Consider the following 24,130-nt stretch of genomic DNA (forward strand, 5'->3'; position numbering starts at 1 on the left):
TTGTCCCAAGAACCAGCCAACTCTGATTTCTTTAAAACCATTTACTTACAAACTTTAATTCAGCAAAGGTCCGTGTGGGGAGACTGGGGTGGGGTCGGGGGACTAGTCCCCTTGGAGTGGATGAGGACCCCCAGAGTCAAGGGAGGGAAGCTGGTGGCCCAGTTGGCTGGGGGCAAGGCCCAGGGTCACCTCAGGTCGACAGGTCCTGCTGGTGGGCGGGCCCAGAGCTTATCTTCATGGAGTGCTGGTTTCTGGCACTGGGCTGGAAGGAGGCCAGCTCCAGGGATCTGGCCGGGGGTGGGCAGGCAGAATTCAAGAATTCATCTTCAACAAGCGAGTGACAGCAGAGGCTCCGGGAGATGGGCACAATGTCCGACTCCCACAGACAGACAGCAGGGGACTGGCAGAGAAAGCCCATCTCTGCACGGAGGCCCGGGCAGGAGGGGGTGGTGGGGCCGGTTCGCCAAGATGAAGGCTTTCCCCTTCTACTGTCCCCAGGGTAGAGATCCTGGGTAGGGTGGCCCAATCCCTAGGCCAGAGCTGTTTGGTCCATAGTCAAGCTCCCAGAGCTTGGCATCTGTGGCTCTGGCCAGCAGGGCCTGGGCCCAGCTTTTAAGGCATCAGAAGGGGAGGGGGCTGCGGCAGGGACCCCGGGCCCCAGGGCTGGGGTATAGGCCAGATGGGCAGGCAGGGACAGGAGACAGCCATGCCTGCAGCAAATGTGGGAAAAACAGCTGTTTCAAACCGCAAAGTGTGGAATGGTGGCCTGGACAGGCCGGGCCTTGAAGGAATCAGAGCTGGGGGCTGTCCGGGTGGTTTGAAAAATAAAACTTAGAAAAGGAAACAGAAGTCAGTTGTCAAAGTTAAAAAAAAGGAGACAGTCTCTGTATCTTCACGGGAGGTCAGGGAAACCTCCAAGGCACTCGAAAGGCCAAAATTACAGGAGCAATGAGGCAGGAGGGCTCCGGAGAGACGGGCACAGCGGAGGAGGAGATGGGGGGAGGGAGGGAGAGCAGGCCGGGGCCCCTCTCTCTTAAGGCTGCAGGGTTTCAGCGTGGGGAGCAAGCCAGAGACATAATGAGGTCTCCAGACTCCCCCACACCCCTTGGGCTCCTGGGGCTCCGGCTGATTGGTCAGTAAAGTCTTTCAGAGATTTTTCTATTACCGAAAGAGAGAAAATGGTTTAAAAAGACACAAAACAAAACACCAGAAAACCCAAAAGCGATTTGGTGCAGGCCCTTGAGTTATCTCTGGTGCCAGCCACTTAGAAAATCCTCTTCCGCTTCAGGTAGGAGTCCGCGTAGTGGCCGCCGAGGCCCTGGGAGTGCTGGCCCACATAGCTGCCTTCTGGGCTGGGCTCGGGCGAGGGCAGCAGGTGGGCAAAGCTGCGTTTCTGGCCGCCCAGTGGGGTCTGGAGACAGAGGGCAGGGCGGGGCGGGTCAGGGGCCGCTGGGGGGCCGGGGCTTCCCAGCCCTGCATGTCCCCACCCCCCGCCCGTACCTTCAGCAGGTGGCTGTGACCATTAGGCCCGGGGCTGAGGCCCAGGAGCCCTTCTCCGGACCCCAGCGGGGAAGAGCCGATTGCCTGGAAGAAATGGAGAGGTGGAACAGGTCACTCCCTGGGGGCCAGGGGAAGCACCCACCCCGCCCCCCTGCCACTGCCCCCCAGCCCTGAGGGAAAGCGAACGGTTTCAGGTTCAAATCTTGCTTCTGCTACTTTCTAGCTATGAGACCTGGGGCCAATTGCTCCATTTTATTTGAGCCTCGGTTTTCTCATCTGTCAAATGGGGCCAGTAGCATCCACAGCCTGGGCTGTAGAGAGAGGAAGTGACAGAAAGCCCGGAATGCTGGCAGTGCTAGGTGCTTGATGCAGAGTGGATAGAGGACAATAGGCTGTTGCTACTCCACCCTGAGCAAGACCGACCCCTGCCACCACCCCAGCTTTGGCCTGGGCACCGAGGGTTACAGAGCCCCGGTGGCAGGCACCCCCGAATCCTAGCTGTCCCAGGGGGCCTGTGCTTGGCCAGAGAGGTTCCTCACCTTACTGAGGTGGCTCTGCTTGAGGCCAGCCTGCAGGCCGCTGGTGAAGTAGGAAGTGGGCGAGCCTGAATAGAAGTGAGACAGGGGGCCCCCGCCACTCCCACCGCTGCTCCGTTCGCCGAAGCCACTGGGCGGGGGGGACATCTGTAGAAGAAGGCCCGGTGGAGTGAAGCAGACAACTGTAGTACCCAGCCCTTTGTATACAATCTTCCCTCCGCCTCCCAGGTTCAAGCAATTCTCCTGCCTCAGCCTCCCGAGTAGCTGGGATTACAGGCATGCGCCACCATGCCCAGCTAATTTTTTGTATTTTTAGTAGAGACGGGGTTTCTCCATGTTGGTCAGACTGGTCTCATACTCACGACCTCAGGTGATCCGCCCGCCTCGGCCTCCCAAAGTGCTGGGATTACAGGCGTGAGCCACCATGCCCAGCAGTTCTGGGCTTTGCAAAGACTAGCTTTGGCTAATAGGACTGAGGAGAGCTGGCACTTGGGTACCCGCCTCCTCTTCCTCCTCCAGGAACCCAGGGATCATCACTGCACGAATGGGCACAGAGAAACTGTTCCAGCCTGTGGACGCCAAATATGTGAGGCCACATAGCTCACTGAGACCCAGGTGAGTGCCGGGGACCGCCCACTGCCCCGTAGAGTGGCAAGAAGTAATACAATGCCTGGCACGGTATGGTGGCTCATGCCTGTGATCCTAGCACTTTGGGAGGCCAAAGTGGGAGGACTGCTTGAGCCCAGGAGTTTGAGGCCACAGTGAGCTATCATGGAGCCACTGCACTCCAGCCTGGGCAATACAGTGAGATCTTGTCTCAAAAAAACCCACAAAGAACACACAAAATACAAGGTCTGCTATTCCAGGCTACTAAGTCATGGCACAGCCTGTCATGTGGTAAAAGCTGATTGCTACACATGCCATACCAGGTGGCTCTTACCTTGTGTCGGCTGGGTCCGTGAGGCCCAAGGGCTGGTTCCCGTGGGTGGGAGAAGAGCCGCCGAGGTCCCATGTCCTGAATGAAAGCGGGAGAAGCACATTGGGTTGGAGTCTGTCCCAGCCTCACCCCTGGCTGAACTCCATGGCAGAGCTGTCATCAGGGAAGACAGTCCCCACCACTCTGGGACCAGGAAGAGGCAAATTTGGGGCTGGATGCAGCTCGGCAGGGATGGCTGCTGTGAAGGGGAGTGCCCCCCATGGGCCTAAGTGTTTGGAGTTTCCCAGGCAAGCTGGGAATTCGAGCTGTGTGGACTCTTGCAGTTTTCCTGTGTTGGCGTTAGTTCCTGTTGTTATTTGTTTGAAACCCAGAGGGGGCCAAACATCACCCAGGTGACCTGTGGGCGGCCAGTTTGCAATTTCTTTCTTTCTTTCTTTTTTTTAAATGGAGTTTTGCTCTTGTTGCCCAGGCTGGAGTGCAATGGCACAATCTTGGCTCACCACAACCTCCGCCTCCCAGGTTCAAGTGATTCTCCTGCCTCAGCCTCCCTAGTAACTGGGATTACAGGCGTCTCTGCCACACCTGGCTAATTTTGTATTTTTAGTATAAAACATAAATTATATTCTATATTATATATAAAAATATATTTTTTATTATATATTTTATAATATATAATTTCTCCATGTTCGTCAGGCTGGTCTTGAACTCTTCACCTCAGGTGATCTGCCCGCCTCGGCCTCCCAAAGTGCTGGGATTATAGGCATGAGCCACCGCACCTGGCCCAGTTTGCAATTTCTGACCTGCCAAGGAGGTTGGCATCGTAGAAGGACCAAATCTCCAGGGGCACAGACAGGAATCAAAGGTGGGAGAGAGGGACAGAAAGGGCAAGCCCTGTCTCTGGGGAGAGACAGTGTGGCCTAAGTCCTCTTGGGAGAGAGAGACAGACAGACGCAGGATGACAGACAGACTGAGACCCAAGATCCTCCAGGTCTCGGGAATGGACAGACAGGCAGGTGGACCGGAAGCAGGGGGTGATGTGCAGACAGACGGGAAACTTTAAGGGCATAAGGCTGGGCGCGGTGGCTCTTGCCTGTAATCCCAGCACTTTGGGAGGCTGAGGCAGGTGGCTCACTTGAGGTCAGGAGTTTGAGACCAGCCTGGACAACACAATGAGACTCCGTCTCTACCACAAATTTAAAAATTAGCTGGGCATGGAGGTGCGTGCCTGTGGTCCCAGCTCCTCAGGAGACTGAGGTGTGAGGATCGCTTGAGCCCAAGAGGTTGAGGCTGCAGTAAGCTATGATCGCACCACTGCACTCCAGCCAGGGCAGCAGAGGGAGACCCTGTCTCTTAAAAAAAAAAAAAAAAAAAAAAAAAAAAATAGCAGAGACCATATCTGGTACGTTCCCTGCCGCCTCCCTAGCACATGGCCTGGCATAGTCAATCCTAGAGAAATATCAGTTTGGAGAATGATTTCGCCTTAGGGGACAGAGAGCTGCAGCCAGGCACTCACCGAGGGGTAGTCGAAGCTGTAGCTGTCAGACAGCCCTGGTTCAGGGGGCAGGCGGGCACTGCTGAGGGGGCTGAGCAGGCGGGACTTGAGCTGGAAGGCTTTGCTGCTGCTGCTGCCACCTCCAGGGGCTGGGGGGTTAGTTGGGGGGCCCTCAGCTGGGCGGCGGCTTCTCCCGGCGCCTCCCCAGCCCCGGGCCTCCTTACCCGCCAGGTTGCTGGCCGGGAGCAGGCTGTGTAGGTTCAGGTAGGGATTCAGGGGAATCCGGTAGTCCTTGGGGGGCTCCCCCAGCAGTGAGACCTGTGGCGGGAAGGTGGGATTCGAGAGGGCCCCCGGGAGAGGGAACCCTGTGGAACAGGAGGCTGGTGTGGTGCCGCGCGCAGGGCAGGGCCTTACCCCAGGGGGCGTCGGCAGAGGCCCACTGTCTTTCTGGAGGCCTCTGAGGCCAGAGCCTCGGAGCCCCACAGGGGCGGGGGGAGGAGTGAGCTGGGCCGCTGGGGGACCCAAGCCCAGGGCCTCCCGGTCACCCCCAGCAGGGCCAAGCACGGATGGCAGCAGGGGTGGTGGCTTCCCTCGCCGGGGCGGCAGCTCCGGGGGCAGGCCCCCTCCTAGGGAGGGAAGGAGGATTTCAGGGGCCCAGGCTCACAGGACCCCTCTCCCCAGGGCCCTCCAGCTCCCACCTGGACCAGGGCCCAGGGATCAAGAGACAAATCCATGCTGGCCACTGAGCAGAGCTCATCCCTGGGCCCTGAGTCGGGGGCACCCAACTGATGGACCAGGGCGCTGGGACCCAGAGGTTGGGTCACTCGCCCGAGGCCACGTAGCAGGGAAGGAAGGGGAAGTGGCTGGGGGACACCGTGTGGGCAGGGTCTGCGTTACCTGCAGGCAGCTCCCCGAGGAGGGGGTTGGCTGGCTGGGCCCCAGGCTGGAGGGCGCCCAGGGGTGAGTCTCCCAGGATGCCGGGCTTCTAGGGACAGAGCACAGACAGTTGCAGATGGGGGCAGGGTGGCCCAGGGAAGCAGACAGGTGTGGCCCAGAGTCTTGGCAGACACACCCCAACTCCAGGGCACGGCCGATCCTGGGCAGACAAGCATAGGGTTCCCCAGTGCCCGCCACACTCCAACTCTATCACTGTCCCATCAGCCATGGTGACCGAGGGTCTCCTGAGCTCCAGGCCCCAGTTCCCTGGCCAATGATTACAGCACAGTATCAACTGCAGCCACATGGAATGGGACGGCCACACAGTGTTTCAGCCACTTTTAGTCACAGAAGGCCAGACCCACAAGCTCACATACTCTGTCAGTTACCACCAGACAGACACACCTGACTTAGAATCCAGGGAACCACACCAGACAGGGCGGAGCATGGGTGTATGTCTATGTGTGTGTGTGTGTGCATGTGTATCTGCGTCTTTGTTTCTGTGTGCATGAGTCTGTCTTGTGTCTCTGTGTGTGTCTGTGTCTATGTGTGTGTCTTTGTCTTACGTCTTTGTGTGTCTATGTCTCTGTGTGTGTATACTTGCATCTTTGTATGTGTGAGTCTATATGTATACCTGTGTTTCTAGGTGTGAGTTGTGTGTGTGTGTGTGCGCGCACGCACTGAGGGGATAGACCTGGAGTTTTTTCCCGGGCATGTCTATAGAGCTTCCGAGCAGAGTCTATTCACAAACTGGTGCCCAGCAGCGGCGCTCCCAGCCCACACCCAGTTTCAGGCTGTAAATGGGCGTGTCCAGGTCCCCTGACCCCACCCCAGGCACCGAGTCCAGGGGCGCTCTCCAGAACGGAAGGAAAGACGGCGAACCGTCATGAGCAATTGCCGGAGGGGGATGGGGATGGGGGTGGGAAAGGCAGAGGTTTGGGGGAGTCGCCCTCACCCTGGTTCTGGGCCCCCAGGGCACAGCCAGAGGTCCCCCCACCCCACCGATCGCACCAGCTGTGTTGAAAAGAGCATGTAGGGGCTGTAGAGCAGTGGGTGAGGGGGATGCGTGTGTTACCTTCTGGCCCTGGGTCTGCAGGGCGAGCTGCAACAGCGCCGTGGACAGGGCTGGCCCATTGAGCAGCGGCATGGCTGGGGGGGCACCCAGGAGGCCTGGAGGGAGACATAGGAGGATGTGTGGGGGTCCCTGTGTCCTCCCTGCCCCACCTCATGAAACACAGCCCTGAACCCATTGATGGGGCAGGAAACTGACACTCTGGGGCTGGGGGGTGGGCAGTGGACTTGCCCAAAGGAAGGGCCTAGAAGGGGCAGAGGCTACTCCAGTGAAGGCCAGCCCCCTCGTCAGCACCCCACCTCACTGCAGGCTGCTGTGTGGCCCTGGTCCCGGCCCCCAGTTGTGGACAGCAGCAGCTCCCCCTACGACTCCATACTCCCCCTCAGCCCTAGTCCTGGGGCTCCTGTCACTGCAGCCAAGATGAGCAGTTTCGGGAAGTGCCGGGGGCAGCGCCGCAGCCCCTGTTCTGCACAGTGGGGCCCCCGTCCAGCCCCACCTTACCCTGCTTCCCCCCTGCACTGCCATGGAGCAGGGGGTTGAGCAGCAGCTGGAGGGAGGCGGATGGGCCCAGGTTGTTGAGCAGCTGCAGGATGTTGGGCTCGGGGAGGAGTCCCTTCCCCCGATTGAGGGCCTGCAGGAAGGAACAGAAGCAGCTCAGAGTGCCGCCGGGGCCCTGACATCCCCATAGGGCTCCCATCGCCACCCCGCCACCTCTGCCCGCACAGGCTCACCGTGGCCTGGGCAGCGATGAGAGCGGCCAGCATACTGCGGCCGGGGGGCCCAGGGGCGCAGAAGGAGACTCGCAGGTGGCTGCCCCCCAGGGACAGGCCGTCCGCCTGCTGCTGTGCCTCCTCCGCCATCTCAGCCGTCTCATACTCCAGCACCGCGAAGCCCTTCAGCTGCCCATCCTGGCCGCACGCCAGCTGCCGGAGGAAGGCAGGCAGTCATGAGCATCTGGGCAGCAGTGACTGCACCACCGCGGGAAGTGACAACCGTAACCAGACTCAGCTGCCCCATAAGGGTGAACTCCACACCAGGCCTCCACTGCCCTGTGCCTCATTCCTGCATCAGCTCATCTGATTTTCCCAATGACCCTGGGAGGCTGCATCATACCCATTTCTCAGAGAAGGCAACTGAGGCACGGAGAGGTCAGCATACCCAAGGCCACACAGCTGGAGGGAGGGCGGAGCTGGGAGCCACCTCACCAAAAAAGCCAAGGCCACGGGCGGATGCGGTGGCTCACACCTGTAATCCCAGCACTTTGGGAGGCCGAGGCGGGCAGATAACCTGAGGTCGGGAGTTCGAGACCAGCCTGACCAACATGGAGAAACCCCGTCTCTACTAAAAATACAAAATTAGCCAGGCATGGTGGCACATGCCTGTATTCCCAGCTACTTGGGAGGCTGAGGCAGAGGCAAGAGAGTCACTTGAACCTGTGAGGCAGAGGTTGCGGTGGGCCGAGATCGCGCCACTGCACTCCAGCCTGGGCAACAAGAGCAAAACTCCGTCTCAAAAAAAAAAAAAAAAAAAAATAGAGATAATCAGCAACGGGTGGGGAAGGAAGGGCTCTCGTTCCGCCAAGCCAGGTAGCAGTGCTAAGGGAAGTTGTTGGGCTGGGCACCGGCACTTGCTGAATGCCCGGGCAGCAAAGGTGCAGGTAGCAGCCCTTCACCTCTGCCCACGCCCTGTGCCAAGGTCTGGGCACAGATCTCCCATAACCAAACCCGTCGGCTTTTGTTTTGTTTTGTTTTTTTTTGAGACAGAGTCTTGCTCTGTCACCCCGGAGTGCAGTGATGTGAACTTAGCTTACGTAACCTCCACCTCCTGGGTTCAAGTGATTCTCCTGCCTCAGCCTCCTGGTAGCTGGGATTACAGGCGTGCACCACCACGCCCAGCTAATTTTTGTATTTTTAGTAGAGACGAGGTTTCACCATGTCGGCAAGGCTGGTCTTGAACTCCTGACCTCAAGCGATCCGCCTGCCTTGGCCTCCCAAAGTGCTGGATTACAGGTGTGAGCCACTGTGCCCAGCCATAAACACACCCATCTTAGGGATGAACAGAGAGAGACTCAGAGGGGTCACAGAGTGATCAAGGCCACACAGTTCCTAAGTCGAGGGACTGATGTGTGAACCTCAAGCTGCTTCACTGTCAAGCCCACCCACCATTCAGCCGGGTCACCTAACATTAAAGGTGAGCTCCTCGGAGGACGTCACCTCAACGCCTGGTACTCATCAGATGCTCAACAAATGTTGGGTGAGACCGGGCCCAGTGGCTCGAATCTATAATCCCAGCACTTTGGGAGGCAAAGGCAGGAGGATCGTTTGAGCACAGGAGTTTCAGACCAGCCTGGGCAACATAGGGAGACCCCATCTTCACATAATTTTTTTTTTTTGAGACGGAGTCTCGCTCTGTTGCCCAGGCTGGAGTGCGGTGGCATGATCTTGGCTCACTGCAACCTCCACCTCCCTGGTTCAATCAATTCTCCTGCCTCAGCTTCCCAAGTAGCTGGGATTAAAGGCACCTACCACCACGCCTGGCTAATTTTTTTTCTATTTTTAATAGAGACAGGGTTTTTGTTTTTTGTTTTGTTTTTTTTGAGACGGAGTCTCGCTCTGCCACCCAGACTGGAATGCAGTAGTGGGATCTTGGCTCACCACAACCTCTGTCTCCCAGGTTCAGGTGATTCTTCTGCCTCAGCCTCCCAAATAGCTGGGACCACAGGCACATGCCACCACACCCAGCTAATTTTTTTTTTTGTATTTTTAATGGAGATAGGGTTTCACCATGTTAGCCAGGATGGTCTCGATCTCCAGACCTCGTGATGCACCCACCTAGGCCTCCCAAAGTGCTGGGATTACAGGAGTGAGCCACCGTGCCCGGCCATGAGACAGGGTTTTACCATGTTGGCCAGGCTGGTTTCGAACTCCTGACCTCAAGTGATCTGCCCACTGCAGCCTCCCAAAGTGCTGGGATTACAGGCATGAGCCACTGTGCCCGGCCTCTACATAAAATTTTAAAAATCAGCTGGGCATGGTGACGCATTCCTGTAGTTCCCCAGCTACATGGGAGGCCAAGGTAGGAGGATTTCTTGAACCCAGGAGGTCGAGGCCAGAGTGTACTCCTCCAGCCTGGGTGATAGAGTGAGAACCTGTCTCAAAAAAAAAAAAAATTAAGTTTAGTGAATGTTCGAGTGGAGGAATGAATGGGCAGCTGTTCACAATAACCTGATCATGAAGCACTGCCAGCCCCATTTTGAGATGTGGAAACAGGCTAGGAGAGTACCTGTAGCTGGTCATGACCCTGTGACCTTTGATCTCCACATAAGAAGGTAAGGCCAGGCCAGCGCAGTGGCTCACACCTGTAATCTCAGCACTTGGGGAGGCCGAGGCAGGTGGATCACCTGAAGTTAGGAGTTCAAGACCAGCCTGGCCAACGTGGCGAAACCCCATCTCTACTAAAAACACAAAAATTAGCTGGGTGTGGTGTCAGGCGCTGTCATCCAGCTACTCGGGAGGCTGAAGCTGAAGAATCACTTGAACCCAGGAGGCGGAGGATGCAGTGAGCCAAGATCGCGCCCCTGCACTCCAGACTGGGTGACAGAGCAAGACTCTGTCTTAAAAAAATATAAAATAAAATAAAAGAAAGGTGAGGCCATTGTGCTAACTCATCTTCTGTCCTGAGCCCGCACAGGCGGCCTGGTACATAGCAGGCCTGGTACGTAGCAGGTGTCCAAGAGAAAGCAGCAGAATGGATGAATGATAAGTAAACAGAGAGGGGGTTCCCATGGCTCATGGATACTCAGTTTTTGTTTTTTTTGTTTCTTTGAGACGGAGTCTCGCTCTGTCGCCCAGGCTGGAGTGCAGTGGCACGATCTCCACTAACCGCAACCGCAGTCTTCTGGGTTCAAGCAATTCTCCTGTCTCAGCCTCCTGAGTAGCTGAGATTACAGGCGCGTGGTGCCATGCCTGGCTACCTTTTTTTGTTGTTGTATTTTTAGTAGAGACGGGATTTCTCCATGTTTGTCAGGCTGGTCTCAAACTCCTGACCTCAGGTGATCCGTCCGTCTCGGCCTCCCAAAGTGCTGGCATTACAAGCGTGAGCCACTGCGCCTGGCCTGTTTTTTTTGAGATGCAGTGTTGCTTTGTCACCCAGGCTGGAGTACAGTGGCGTGATCTCAGCTCACTGCAACCTCCACCTCCCAGGTACAAGCGATTCTCCTGCCTCAGCCTCCTGAGTAGCTGGGGTTACAGGCCTGCACCACCACACCTGGCTAATTTTTTTTGTATTTTTAGTAGAGACAGGGTTTCACCATGTTGGCCAGGCTGGTCTTGAACTCTTGACCTCAAGTGATCCACCTGCCTCGGCCTCTCAAAGTGCTGGGATTACATGCATGAGCCACCTCACCCAGCCTGTTTCTTGTTTTAAATATAGAGATGGTGTCCCACTATCTTGCCCAGGCTAGTCTTGAACTCCTGGTCTCGAGTGATCCTCCTGCCTCTGCCTCCCAACAGACACCTAGTTTAAATGGGGCACCAATACCCCACTTACACGAGAGGGACCCACTCAAGCCCACAGAGCTGGGGGTCCGAGCCCAGGACTGTCTCTCTTTCTGTTTTTGAGATGAGGGTCTAGCTCTGTTGCTCAGGCTGTAGTGTCATGGTGCTGTGGTGCGATCATGGCTCACTGCAGCCTCGGACTCCCAGAATCAGGCAATCCTCCCACCTCAGCCTCCTGAGTAGCTGGGACTACAGGCACACCATCATACCTATCTAATTTTTGTATAGAGAGGATTTCACCATATTGCCCAGGCTGGTCTCGAACTCCTGGGCTCGAGGGATCCGCCCGCCTCAGCCTCCCAAAGTGTTAGGGTTACAGGTGTGAGTCACTGCACCTGGCCAGGCCTACCCCTTCTAAGCCTCTGCACTGGCCTCCTCTCACTGGCCCAAGCTCTGGAGCTAGGCTGCGGTGTTCTGATCCCAGCTCTGCCAGACCCTGGCTGTTTAACTCTAGGCAAGTTACTTGACCCCTCTGTGCCTTGGTATCCTCACCTGAAAATGGGAGTGATACCTGCCTCTCAGGGTTGCTACAGGATGAAGCAACTGAAGGTTACGTACTCAGAGTCCACAGCGAGTGCTGGGGGAATGTCCCCTTTGGGATCTCTGGGGATCAAGACCTTCTGGGGGCTCTTAGAGAGTGAGTCTGGCCTGTTCTCGCCCCACTGCGCCTGTCACAGGGCGAGGCACACACACAGAAGTGCCTGGCATGTGTGGCCTGAATGAACAAGGGACTGTTTTGCCAACCCATTGTGCAAGTATTGAGTCCCTGCTTATGGAGGAGGGAAACTGCAGATCAGAGAGCCAGTGACTGGCCCGAGCTCGAGGGCGGGGCTGGGATCTGGCGAAGCCTCAGTCTCTGACCTCAAGGCTCAAATAGACTGTGGGCTCCTCTGCAGCCTCCTCAATGCCTGGTCCAGGTCTGGGACCCCATGGGAGGTTTGACGAGGGTACCAGCGAATGAGGAGGTGAGTGGTGAGCAAGCCTCGAGATCCATAGTTACAAGAGTGGCCTTGCCTGCATCTGATAGAGGGACAGTGAGGCCTGAGGCTGCAGAGGGACTCAAATCCCCTGGCCAGGTGTGGTGGTTCACGCCTGTAATCCCAGCACTTTGGGAGGATCACCTGAGGCCAGGAGTTCAAGACTATCCTGGCCAACATGGCAAAACCCCATCTCTACTAAAAATATAAAAATTATCCAGGCATGGGGGCGGGGCGCCTATAATCCCAGCTACTCTGGAGGTTAAGGCAAGAGAATTGCTTGAACCAAAGAGGCGGAGGTTGCAGTGAACTGAGATTGTATCACTGCACTCCAGCATGGGTGACAAAGTGAGACTCTGTCTCAAAAAAAAAAAGAAAAGGCAGATGACTCCAAAGAGTCTCTCAGGTGCTCCGGGCCTGGCACCTGCTCCCCAATGCTCTCCACAGGGCTCACCTGGCAGAAGGTGGGGCTGTGGACAGCTGACAGCGCCCGGCACAGAGCGTCCACATCGTTGAAGCCAGGTGGCAGGCGGTCCACACAGAGGCAGCGGGAGTGGAGAAGGGCAGGCGTCAGTTGCCCGGCATCCGTCCAGTGCACGTAGAGGGTGCGTGGTCCCAGCGGCTTGCCCAGCAGGTCCGACTTGGCACGGGCAGCCGAGTCCTTCTTCATGTACTCGGCAAAGCCATAGCCCTTGGATTGGCCAGTGCGCTCACTGTAGACCAGGAAGCAGCGCTCCAGGCTGCCGAAGGGCCGCACCAGCTCCTCGAACTGCTGCTGTGTGAGGCTGGGGGGCAGGTTGGCCACACACAGCAGGGCATCCGTGGGCTGCAGCTGCACCGACAGCTCGCGCTCCCGCAGGCGGCTCTGGTGGAAAGCGTTGATTGCGGCCTCGGCCTGCTCCCCATTCAGCAGGGTCACGAAGGCTGCAGTGGGAGGAGGGCAGTGCGAGGTCAGCCGGGCCCTGAGGGCCTGCCCCTCCACCCCGCCACCCTGCAAACCAGGTGGGACCTCCAAATGCTGGGCATCTCAGGTGCCTGCTGATCTGAGCAGTTGCCAGCCTTGGTGACTCACACAGGCGAGAGCGCCTGCCATTGACTCCAGGCTCCACGAAGCCCACTCCCTCTCCCAGCCCTGCGTCCACCTGCACCCACAGCAGTGCTCACCAACTGTGGGCCTGGCTCTGTCCTAAGAACGCTGTGGGTCACTCGGGTGATACCAAGGGCAGTGGTTGAGCCCATGCTCACTGGGGCCCAGATTTAAGCCCCAAGCCCCAGGTGGCTTTGGGGGTATCAGTTTCCTCATCTGTCAAATGGATATAACTTAATCGTCACAATCACCATTTTGCCAGAGAGGAAACGGGCCCAGAGCAGCACCCCTGTGCCCGAGTAGGGGAGCCTGGACTTGAACCCAGGCAGCCGGACTCCAGAGGCCCACTCTACACACTGCCCACCCCTGCCACCTTTCCAGGCCACCAGTGCCCCTGAACCCTGCTGCCACGTGCTGCCCCAGATTTGCGATCCACCCAGCGGCCGCAGGAGGCTTTGTTCAAAACGATAACCAGATCACGCCACATCCATCTTGTGGCTTCTAGCTGCAGGGTGCAGTGCAGCCTGTGTGGGCTCGCTGACCTCCCCTCCCATCTCACCGCTGCCACCCGGACCACGCCAGGCACACTCCAGAGGGGCCTTTGCAGCTGCTGTTTCCTGAGCGTGGAACACTGAGCCCCACCTCCTCACCTGGTTAACCTGGACCCACCCAGGTAGAAACCCTGTCTCTACTAAAAATACAAAAATTAGCCGGGCATGGTGGCACATGCCTGTAATCCCAGCTACTCGGGAGGCTGAAGCAGGGGAATGGGCTGAACCCAGGAGGCGGAGGTGGCAGCGAGCCGAGATCGCGCCACTGCACTCCAGCCTGGCGACAGAGCAAGACTCCATCTCAAAAAAAAAAAAAAAAAAGACCACACAAGCAGGGGTGACTGGCTGAGTGAGGCAAGAGGAGGGGTAAGAAGAGAATGAACCCACGGCCAAACGTTGTCAAGAGTTAGCTCAATGCCAAGCGAGTGGAGTAGGAAGAGAATCAGCCCGATGCCCAGTGTTCTCCAAGGAGAACATGAAGGCTGTCCCAAGATGACAGGATGACAGGCAGATTGGGGCAACCTGCCATGTTGGCCTGGGGGGCAATACTGGGCCTGAAGCTCAGAGCAGCAGACAGTGAGCCAGGCCCTCCCATCTTCAGGGATGGTCACTCCCTGCCCTGGCCCGCCCCATGGCCCCACAAACCTGTCCCTTTGTATTTGTCCACAAAACAGTATTTGAGCTCATAGTCACTGAGCAGGTCATGTACTTCCTGTGGAGATACAAGACAAAAGACAGGGAGTTACTGGAGATGGAAGGGGGCAACCCAGTGCCGCTTCATAGCTGCCACCAGCTATGAAGGCAGGTCAATTACCACCCCCCATTTTACCAATGAGGAAACTGAGGCTCGATGCAGTAATTTTGTCAAGGTCATTCTGCTCATACCTGGCAGAGATGGGATTCAGAACCTAGCTGCAGACTGTGCTATTACCCAGGCAACATGCTCTTAGAGGGTATACCTTTAGCTGGCTGGGCGGGGTGGCTCATGCTTATAATCCCAGCATTTTGGGAGGCCGAGGCGGGTGAATCACCTGAGGTCAGGAGTTTGAGACCAGCCTGGCCAACATGGTGAAACCTTGTCTCTACTAAAAATACAAAAATTAGCCAGGAGTGGTGGCGCACACCTGTGATCCTAGCTACTCGGGAGGCTGAGGTAGGAGAACTGCTTGCACCCAGGAGGCAGAGGTTGCAGTGTGCCACTGCACTCCAGCCTGGGCGACAAAGGGAGACACTGTCAACAACAATAACAAAAAAAAAAAAAAAAAAAGAGGCCGGGCTCACGCCTGTAATTCCAGCACTTTGGAGGCCGAGGCAGGCGGATCACAAGATCAAGAGATCGAGACCATCCTGGCCAAGAAGGTGAAACCCCATCTCTACTAAAAATACAAAAATCAGCTGGCTGTGGTGGCGTGCGCCTGTAGTCCTAGCTACTCAGGAGACTGAGGCAGGACAATTGCTTGAACCCGGGAGGTGAAGGTTGCAGTGAGCAGACATCAAGCCACTGCACTCTAGCCTGGCGACAGAGTGAGACTCCGTCTCAAAAAAAAAAAAAAAAAAAAAAAGAGTATGCCTTTAGGGAAGCCATTTAACCTGCATGAACCTCCTTTTGCAAGATTCACTGTTTCCAACAACTCTGTAAGTGAAGTATTAACAAACTCATGTTGTATATGAGAAAACTTAGGCTAGGAGAAGTGAAGAGATCTGCTGGAGGCCATGCAGTTGGGCAGCGCAGCCACCCATGGGTACCTGACTGGGGAGCCCACCTTCTAGTAAGCCCCACGTTGTGTGGGTTCACATGCCTCCCAATTTCCTCCTGCTGATAAAGCTGCCCTCTTCCAAGCCAGCTCATATATTTTTCTTTTTTTTAGAGATAGTGTCTTGTTCTGTCACCTAGGCTAGAGTGTAGTAGCACAATCATAGCTCACTGCAGCCTCAACCTCCTAGGCTCAAGTGATCCTCCCACCTCAGCCTTCTGCGTAGCTGAGACTACAGGCACGCACCACCATGCCTGGCTAATTTTTTAAAATTTTTTGTAGAGATGGGGGTTTCACTATACCGCCCAGGCTAGTCTCGAACCCTTGGGCTCAATACAGCCTCTTGCCTCAGCCTCTCAAAGTGCTGGGATTAAAGGGATGAGCCACCATGCCCAGCCTCTCAAGCCAGCTTTGAAGGCAAAGTGCTGGCGCCTGCTGGGGCCAGACACACTGTGCATCTTGCAGTAGAGACAATGTGTTCCCAGCTGAGAGACTGCAGACACTGAGAGGAAGACCCAGAAAGAAACCTGACCATCCTTAATGATCCCTGTCCCGATCTGTCCCCAAATTCAGCCCCTCCCAACATCCCTGGGGTTCCACTAGCCACGTGCCCACCCGGTGTGCTGGTGGGCCGGAGAGCAGGGAATCTCAGCAGCAGGAAGCGAGAACCTATTTCACCGCCATAGGGCAGGGCAGTATAGATGCCATTTCCCTGGGTCCAAAGAGCATTGGGAAGCGCTGCCCCATGCTGGCCCCATGAGAAGGGCACTCCTAGCAGGAAGATTAGCCACGAGGGGCTCCATAGAACACAGGCCTCGCTTCCTTCCTGTAGGTCTGTAGGCTGGTGGCAGAAGACCCCATTTTCCCAAATTAATCCTGAGGTTTTGGGGGCTGAGACCCAGGGGCTGCTGTAACTTCCGGATTTATCTCTGAGAGCAGTGAATAAACGCGTGATATGGAGGGGCGTACTCTCCGCAGTCCTGAAACTTCTGGATGTGAGGTCCCGCCACCCTGTGGTAGAGTGGGTGGAGAAAAGCATCATCCAAGCAGGGGGCAACTGGTGGTCCAATGTACCAGCCCATTCACAATTCCCCAACAGGACCAAAGCTGTCCGCCCCCTTCCATTCCCCGCCCGCTTCCATCACTTGGTGTCGCCCAAGCCTGTGGTCGCCCCTAGCAACGCCCTCCCTCACTTCGCAGTCGGTTTCCCCTTTCATCATCGCCCCCCCACGTCCCGCTCTTGGTCTCTCCCGATCCCGCGTGGATCCGGTGCTTGGACGCCCCCGCCAACGACCCCCGCGCACCTCAGCGTTGGTGTCGCCCGGTTCCCCCCGCGCACGCGCACCGTGGTATTTCCCGCCACGCTCCTACACCGCCCCCCCCAATACCTGGTTGGTCACGTCCCCCGGGAGGCCCCGGATCAGTATCTTGCGGCGGTTACGGAACTGGCGCTCGGTGTGTTCCAGGCGTTTCCGGATCTCTTCTGGATCTAGAGGCGGCAGCTCTTCTTCCGGCGCCCGGCGCTCCGCGGCATCGCCGGCTTCGACTTCGGCCCCAGACTTAGGGCTCAGCGGGGGCCGGTGAGTAACGGACACGTCCGCCGCCATCTTGGGAAACCCGGCGCCTTCTGGGACCAGCGAGCCGGGGCGGAGCGGCATAGAGCGGCAACGAGGGCGCGCCCGTCGATTGGCTGGGAGAAACCCCACCTCCTTCCCGCCCCCCTTGCCCCGTTGGCTAAGCCCCAGCCCGCCTCTCAAGAGTTCAAGCTGCGTCTGCGCGCCACAGGCCCCGCCCCCTTCCGTCGCAGCGACGCTACTCAGTGGATGTGCACCTGGGTGGGAGAGACTTGCAGCGCGGGTGGAATCAAACCACAGATTAGGGAGTTTGAAGGCTTTATTGGTGCGGAATCTGAGGGCACAGCCAAGCCCCCGCCAACTTTGATCCCGGATCCCAGCGTCACTCAGCTCTGGACGGTTCTTCCCCCATTGCTTGTGTCGGCTGCATAGACGTGAGGGGCAGATAGGTGCTCTCCTCCCTAACATGGTAACTGCCGCTCCGTTTGTGCTCCCTGAAGACGTACATTAAGGCCAGTACGATAGTCACCACGCCCAGGGTCAGTAACACCGCCACGAAGACGGGGACAAAGTGGGAGCTCCCAGCTGTGCAGAGAAAGCGCTAAGTCAATATGCGTCCCTTCTGTCTCCAACCCCCCCGCCCCCCGGCTTACCGGTCCAGACCCGCAGCCCCGTATTAGCTCACCCTCAATGTCCATCACCACGACCAGGGTGTATTTGCCTCGTGAGCTGGACGCTTGGCACTGATAAGTACCATTATGTGTTACGTTGACGAAGAACGGGATCCCCACCGGCACCTCCCGGCTGGAGCCTTCCTTCAAACACCGCAGCTCGGGGTACGGGTTGCCCCTGGCTTGGCACTGCAGGACGTGTGTCGTTTTATCTTTCCATTTCAAGTGCTGGGGGCATGTGGCTCGGTCAATTTTGGGACCATCTGTGGAACCACCATGTGTGATCAGACACCCAACACACCCGAGGCACAGTGGTGCAGAGGAGCGTCTAATCTTTCCAGGACAGGGCTGGAGGGATTAAAGGTCAGGGTGACCGACTCACACAGGACTCGCAGCTGGACGCTACTGTTCCTGTGCAAGAACTCGCCGTCCACCTCGAGAGTGGCACTGCAGAAGAAGCTGCGTCTGTCGTCACTCTCGGTAGCATTTAGCTGAAGTTGAGCTGGCTGCCCCGGGGCCGCGGCCGGAACTCCGTCCAGCGTGACCTGGACTCGAGCCCCAGCCATGCAACTCACGGTCACTGTGGACCCCTCAGGGGCGGTGGGCTCGCTGAGGTTCACAGTGGGTCCTAGGAAGCCTAAAGGCGGGGCATTGCCCAGGAGCTTAATGAACAGGACCTTCCTGTGGGTCAAGCCGCTCCCTCCGCCCTCCCCTTTCCTCTCGGGATATCCGGGCCACGCTTTCGGCCGTTCAAGCCTCGCCCTCTTTCCGCGCTGTGTCCAGCTTCGGGCACTCAGGCCCAACCCACGTTGCAACTGCTATTGGGGCAAGCCAGGCCCCACCTTTTCGGCTAGTCTCCGCCCCCTCTGCCACGCCCCCAGACTGCTGAGGCCGCGCCCCCTTCCCACGCCTCCTCTTACTAAAGACCGTCAAGTTCTCCCGGGCCTCCCGTCTCTCGCCCCCTAGGGTCACGTTGCAGACGATCTCCCGGGCACCCTCCTGATCCGCGCGCGCCGTGGCTGTGGCTGTGGCCGTTAGCGTGTCCCCGTGGTTCATGACTGTCGCATTCAGCATCTGGTCCCCCAGCGCCAGGTAGACCTGGGCCTCTGAGGCTGGAAAAAGCCCGTCTAGGGTGCAGTCCACCGGCCACGACGTTTCCACCTCCAAGAACCGGGGGGCCACGAGGCGCGGGGGGGTCACGGGCAGGACTGGGGAGAAAGGTGGGCATAGTACAACCCCCAGGATTGTGCCTTCCCCAGGACACCCTCATCCCCCCCAGTCAGGATATCTTGCTGACTGGGTCACCCTTCTTCGCAGGACACACACACAGGGCCATGAAAACGGCCTTCTTCAAAGATCCCACGGCTCGGGCCTCCCTTCCGGGGCCACCTTGCCCAGTGGCCGGGGGCTTTCCTTCCCAGAAGCCTGTGAGGTCCAGGGTACCCCACTCTCAGGAACCCCAAGGTCAGGGCACCGTTTACCCTGGCTCAGCTCGTCACCCACCGTCTGAAGCCCCTTCTCTCACCAAAGGTTCGGAGCTGGCGGGGGGCTGAGGTGTTCACGAACAGTCCCAGCCCCTGGGGCTGCATGTCCAGTTCTGTGCGGCATGAGAAAGGGGCTCCGTGGTCGTCTCTGCTGGCCAGCACAGTGGCAGTGACCTCCGCTGGCTCCTCCACTGCGGGCTGCCGGCTCAGCTCCTCCTCCCAGCGAAGCAGCACCACCGTGAGGCTGGTCCGGGGCGACCCACCCTCCACTTGGCAGCGCAGGGTGAAGTTCTGACCCACCTGCTGCCAAGGAGGCAGGGGTGCCAGCTCCACACGCTCCGGGAGCCCTGAGAGAGGAGGGGAGGATGGCACTTAGCGGGTCCTGCAAACCCACCCACTCACCCCAGGGACTGGGGAGGAGACAGGGCGGTCCTGCCGAGAACTGTGAGCTTTGAGTTAATAAACTTAGAGGGCTTAGAGCTGGGCCAGTCGAAGCGTTTGCTATTATCATTAGCGCAGTGATTATCATTTCCTGTGTTGTCAGATACCTTGCAAGGCGCTAAACAAAACTTTCTGTTCTCAAAGATGGCACAATAAAAAACAATGAGGATGGAAGGGATGAACGTTTATGACTATGATATGAATATTAAAAATTCCTGTTTATGGCCAGATGTGGTGGCTCACGCCTGTAATCCCAGAGCTTTGGGAGGCCGAGGTGGGTGGATCACGAGGTCAGGATTACTAGTTCAGTTCTCTCCAATCAGGTTCAGACACTCAGGGCTTTCCTGGTTCACCAGCCCTGTGGCAGCCTCTCAAGATACTCCGGCACAGTCACAGGAGACTTGACACTCCCAGGGTGGGTGCCCTCCCCAGTACACCTACAAAACCCTGGGCCTCAGGCCGGGCACTGTGGCTCATGCCTGTAATCCCAGCACTTTGGGAGGCCAAGGTGGACGGATCACCTGAGACCAGGAGTTCAAGACCAGCCTTGCCAACATGGTGAAACCCCATCTCTACTAAAAACACAAAAATTAGCCAGGCATGGTAGCATGTGCCTGTAATCCCAGCTACTCAGGAGGCTGAGGCACAAGAATCGCTTGAACCCAGGAGGCGAAAGTTGCAGTGAGCTGAGATAGTGCCACTGCACTCCAGCCTGGCGACAGAGAGAGACTCTATGTCAAAAAAAAAAAAAAAAAAGGCTGGGCAAGGTGACTCATGGCTGTAATCCCACCGCTTTGGGAGGCCGAGGGAGGCGGATCACTTGAGGTCAGGAGTTTGAGACCAACCTGGCCCATATGGCAAAACCCTGTCTCTACTAAAAATACAAAAATTAGCCGGGCATGGTGTCACACGCCTGTAATCCCAGCTACTAAGGAGGCTAAGACAGGAGAATCACTTGAACCCAGGAGGCGGAGGTTGCAATGAGCTGACATCGCGCCATTGTACTCCAGCATGGGGGACAAGAGCAAGACTGCGTCTCAAAGAAAAAAAAAGTCAAAAAGTAGGCCAGGCATGGTGGCTCACGCTTGTAATCCCAGCACTTTGGGAGGCCAAGGCGGGCAGATCGTTTGAGGCAAGGAGTTTGAGACCAGCCTGGGCAACATGGTGAAATCCTGTCCCTACTAAAAATACAAAAATTAGCTGGGTGTGGTAGTGCACACCTGTAGTCCCAGCTACTCAGCAGGCTGAGGCAGGAGAATCTCTTGAACTTGGGAGGTGGAGGTTGCAGTGAGCAAGATCATGCCACTGCACTCCAGCCTGGGCAACAGAGTGAGACTCCATCTCCAAAAAAAAAAAAAGAAGAAGAAGAAGAAAAGGCCAGGCGCGGTGGCTCACGCCTGTAATCCCAACACTTCAGGAGGTGGAGGCAGGCAGATCATGAGGTCAGAAGTTTGAGACCAGCTTGACCAACATGGTGAAACCCTGTCTCTACTAAAAATACAAAAATTAGCTGGGCATGTTGGCGTGCGCCTGTAATTCCAGCTACTCAGGAGGCTGAGGCAGGAGAATCGCTTGAACCCAGGAGGCAGAGGTTGCAGTGAGCTGAGATTGCGCCACTGCACTCTAGCCTGGGGGACAGAGTGAGACTCTGTCTCAAAAAAAAAAAAAAAAAAAAAGAAAAGAAAAAAAAAGTAGCCAGGTACAGTGGCTCAGGCCTGCAATCCCAGCTACTGGAGAGACTGAAGTGGGAGGATTGCCTGAGCCCAGGAGTTTGAGACCAACCTAGGCAACATAGGGAGATCCTGTCTCTAAAATAAAGGTATAAAAAAGTGTAAATGTAAAACCTCCATTTGCCTACTGCTGGCTGAAAGGGGTACCCCCTTTTTTGCTTAAGAGACAGGGTCTTGCTTTTTTGCACAGGCTGGAGTGCAGTGGTGCAATTATAGCTCACTACAGCCTTGAACTCCTGGGCTCAAGCGATTCTCCCACCTTGGTCCCCCAAGTAGCTGGGACTTCAGGCATGTGCCACCATGCCCAGCTAATATTTTTTATTTATTTTTGTAGAGACGGGGTGTCCCTATATTGCTCTGCCTGGTCTTAAATTTCCGGACTCAAGCAATCCTCCTGCCTCGGCCTCCCAAAGTGTTGGGATTATTGTTGGGGCCAGGCGCAGTGGCTCACACTTGTAATCCCAGCACTTTGAGAGGCTGAGGTGGGCGGAACACCCCGTCTCTACTAAAAATACAAAACTTAGCTGGGCATTAGCTGGACCTGGGAGGCAGAGGTCGCAGTGAGCCGAGATTGCACCACTGCACTCCAGCCTGGGCTACAGAGTAAGAGACGCCATCTCAAAAAAAAAAAAAAAAGCTTGTTGGGGCCGGGCGCAGTGGCTCATGCCTGTAATCCCAGCACTTTGGGAGGCCGAGCTGGGCGGATCGCCTGAGGTCAGGAGTTCAAGACCAGACTGGCCAACATGGTGAAATGCCATCTCAACTAAAAATACAAAATTTGCTGGGTGTGGTGGCGTGCATGTGTAATCTCAGCCACTCGGGAGGCTGAGGCAGGAGAATCACTTGAACCCAGGAGGCGAAGGTTGCAGTGAGCCGACATCGTGCCACTGCACTCCAGCCTAGGCAAAAAGAGCGAAACTCTGTCTCAAAAAAAAAAAAAAAATGCTTGTTGGGGCCCAAGTTAATTGATTTCACAACTGCTGCCTTGGCATGAGATTGAGATGCGTCTCTATATCTCTGTCTCTGTCTCTGTGTCTCTGTCTCTGTCTATCTGTCTATCTTTGTATCTCACACACAAATGTCCAGGTCTGAGCTCTGGGTCAGAACCGTGGTCCATTCTTTGCAAACTGAGGGTCCCCACTCTCCTGAGCCATTGGCCACTTGCCCACACCACTACCCAAGACCAGTCCCACCTCCGGACACGTCGACTCACTGTACACGGTGATGTTAGAGGAGCCTGTTATCTGGGAGCCATTGCAGTACACTGAGCAGAGGATCCGACTGTTGCCAGTCACGTTGCTGAGATTGAAGGCTGCCCAGCCCATGCCACTGGCCACCAGCTCCTTTGATAGGGACGTCTCCAAGGCGATTTTCTCAGAGCTGGGACAATCAGTACTGCAGTTCACAAACAGGGACCCTCCAGCAGAGAGCACAGGGTTCTGGGGCTCCACCCGCAAAAGGAACTCCTGCCCCTGGACACCTTCAGGAACATGAAGAAGTCCTGGTGTTTGTTTCCTTGTCCCCCAACCCACGCATCAACAGGCCCCACCATTTAACACCTCTCTCCTTGTGCCGAGACAGAAGGGTTCCTGCCTTCATGGTCCAGCGGGAAAGGTAGAATCCATCAGAGACCAGGGAGAACTCAGAAGGAGGCCAGAAGAGGCTCTGATCCAGCATAGGAGGAGGTGAGTCAGGGAAGGCTTCCTGGAAGCGGAGACCATTGCAGCCCGAAACTGAAGGCTAAGTAGGAGTTAGCAAGTGAAAGGGACAGGTGATCCTGGCAGAGGGAAGCACATACGCAAAGGGCAAATTTCAGGAGTTCAGATGGAGCAGGAAGCATGAGGGGTGTGTGTGTGTGTTAGGGGAGAGGGATGGCGTATAAGCCTATGCTGGGGCCTGACCATCTGAAGGCTGAACTAAGGAACCAGAACTTTCTCCCGAGGATACAGAGTCAGCGGCCAGGTCGCAGTGTGGCAGGATGTGAACAGCGTTGCGTTCTATTCCTCTACCCTCTACTGATCCCCCAAACGCAGACCTCTCCAGCCCTCCCCGGCTTGACCGGTCTCACCTGGGGTCAGCAGACAGCAGACCAGCAGAGTCCAGCAGGCCCTGGGCCACAACACGGATGGTACCATGGTGGCCATTCTGACAGAGGAAGGTGCCTTCCTGAGGTGCCCGAAGGGCAGGCAGGGGAAAAGGCGGGGCCTCCCACTGCGACGGAAGCACAGCGGTTAAGATTGCAGAAGTCTGGGGACTGCACCTTGCCCAGGCCTGTGGGTGGAAGGGGATGCTGTGGCCCTTGGGGGCCAGGGTGGGGGACCCAGACGGGGCTCTGCAAAGTGGCCAGCACTGCTGAGTCTCCCCCAGGGAATGGGCTGGTCCCAGTTACACTGCTGGCCCCCATTTGAATTCACAGGAAATGCTAACTAAACTGGTTTTTTTGTTCTCAGCACTGGGAAGCCTGGGTGGGGGGGATGAGGCATCTCCTTCTGGCTGAACTTAGGTGGGGAGGGGAATATTCTGTCCCCAGAGAGGAAGTTAATGGGGAAAACTGTAGGCACCATTCTGTAGATGTTAAGGTGGGATTTCGAAGAAACATTAAAAAAAAAAAAAAAAAAAAAACAGAAACAGAAGCAGAGTCTTGCTATGTTGCCCCGACTGGTCTTGAACTCCTGGCCTTAAGATGGCCTCCTCTCATCTTGACCTCCCAAAGTGTTGCGATTACAGGCGTGAGCCACCACGCCTGGCCACCTTTGAAGATCTTGAGGATACCTCCCTATCTTTGAAGATCTTGGGGATCCCCCATCCCCTGCACAAAGAGCTAAGGTAGGT

At 56.6% G+C, this 24,130-nt stretch overlaps 2 protein-coding genes across 14 annotated transcripts; both read right to left on the minus strand.

Annotated features, from left to right (window-relative positions):
- Positions 1-26: 26 nt before the first annotated feature.
- On the minus strand, positions 27-17,156 carry RAVER1 (ribonucleoprotein, PTB binding 1). 4 transcript variants are annotated; one of them, XM_016934984.3, is made up of 14 exons: positions 16,787-17,079; positions 14,290-14,356; positions 12,461-12,930; positions 7,205-7,396; positions 6,975-7,104; positions 6,477-6,571; positions 5,363-5,450; positions 4,880-5,091; positions 4,690-4,783; positions 4,487-4,614; positions 2,977-3,051; positions 2,040-2,183; positions 1,501-1,584; positions 27-1,411 (listed from the first exon to the last, which is right to left on the minus strand). In XM_016934984.3, exons 1-14 carry the CDS (start codon positions 17,054-17,056, stop codon positions 1,265-1,267), a joined length of 2,196 nt encoding a protein of 731 aa, XP_016790473.1. In that variant the 5' UTR covers positions 17,057-17,079; the 3' UTR covers positions 27-1,264. The 4 variants fall into 4 exon arrangements, with proteins under 4 accessions (XP_016790473.1, XP_016790472.1, XP_063657238.1 ...); XM_016934983.3 differs by having other exon boundaries at positions 4,487-4,783; positions 16,787-17,156; XM_063801168.1 differs by lacking the exon at positions 2,040-2,183 and having other exon boundaries at positions 16,787-17,082.
- Positions 17,157-17,273: 117 nt separating this feature from the next.
- ICAM3 (intercellular adhesion molecule 3) lies at positions 17,274-23,712 on the minus strand. Of its 10 annotated transcripts, none has more exons than XM_063800346.1 (8): positions 23,367-23,672; positions 22,892-23,075; positions 22,512-22,778; positions 19,169-19,474; positions 18,564-18,851; positions 18,026-18,280; positions 17,658-17,906; positions 17,274-17,557 (listed from the first exon to the last, which is right to left on the minus strand). In XM_063800346.1, the coding sequence occupies exons 3-8, from the start codon at positions 22,621-22,623 to the stop codon at positions 17,355-17,357; spliced, it is 1,413 nt and encodes a 470-aa protein (XP_063656416.1). In that variant the 5' UTR covers positions 22,624-22,778; positions 22,892-23,075; positions 23,367-23,672; the 3' UTR covers positions 17,274-17,354.
- Positions 23,713-24,130: the final 418 nt, after the last annotated feature.

Source organism: Pan troglodytes, chromosome 20 (genome assembly GCF_028858775.2).
Source record: "Pan troglodytes isolate AG18354 chromosome 20, NHGRI_mPanTro3-v2.0_pri, whole genome shotgun sequence".
NCBI lineage: Eukaryota > Metazoa > Chordata > Mammalia > Primates > Hominidae > Pan > Pan troglodytes.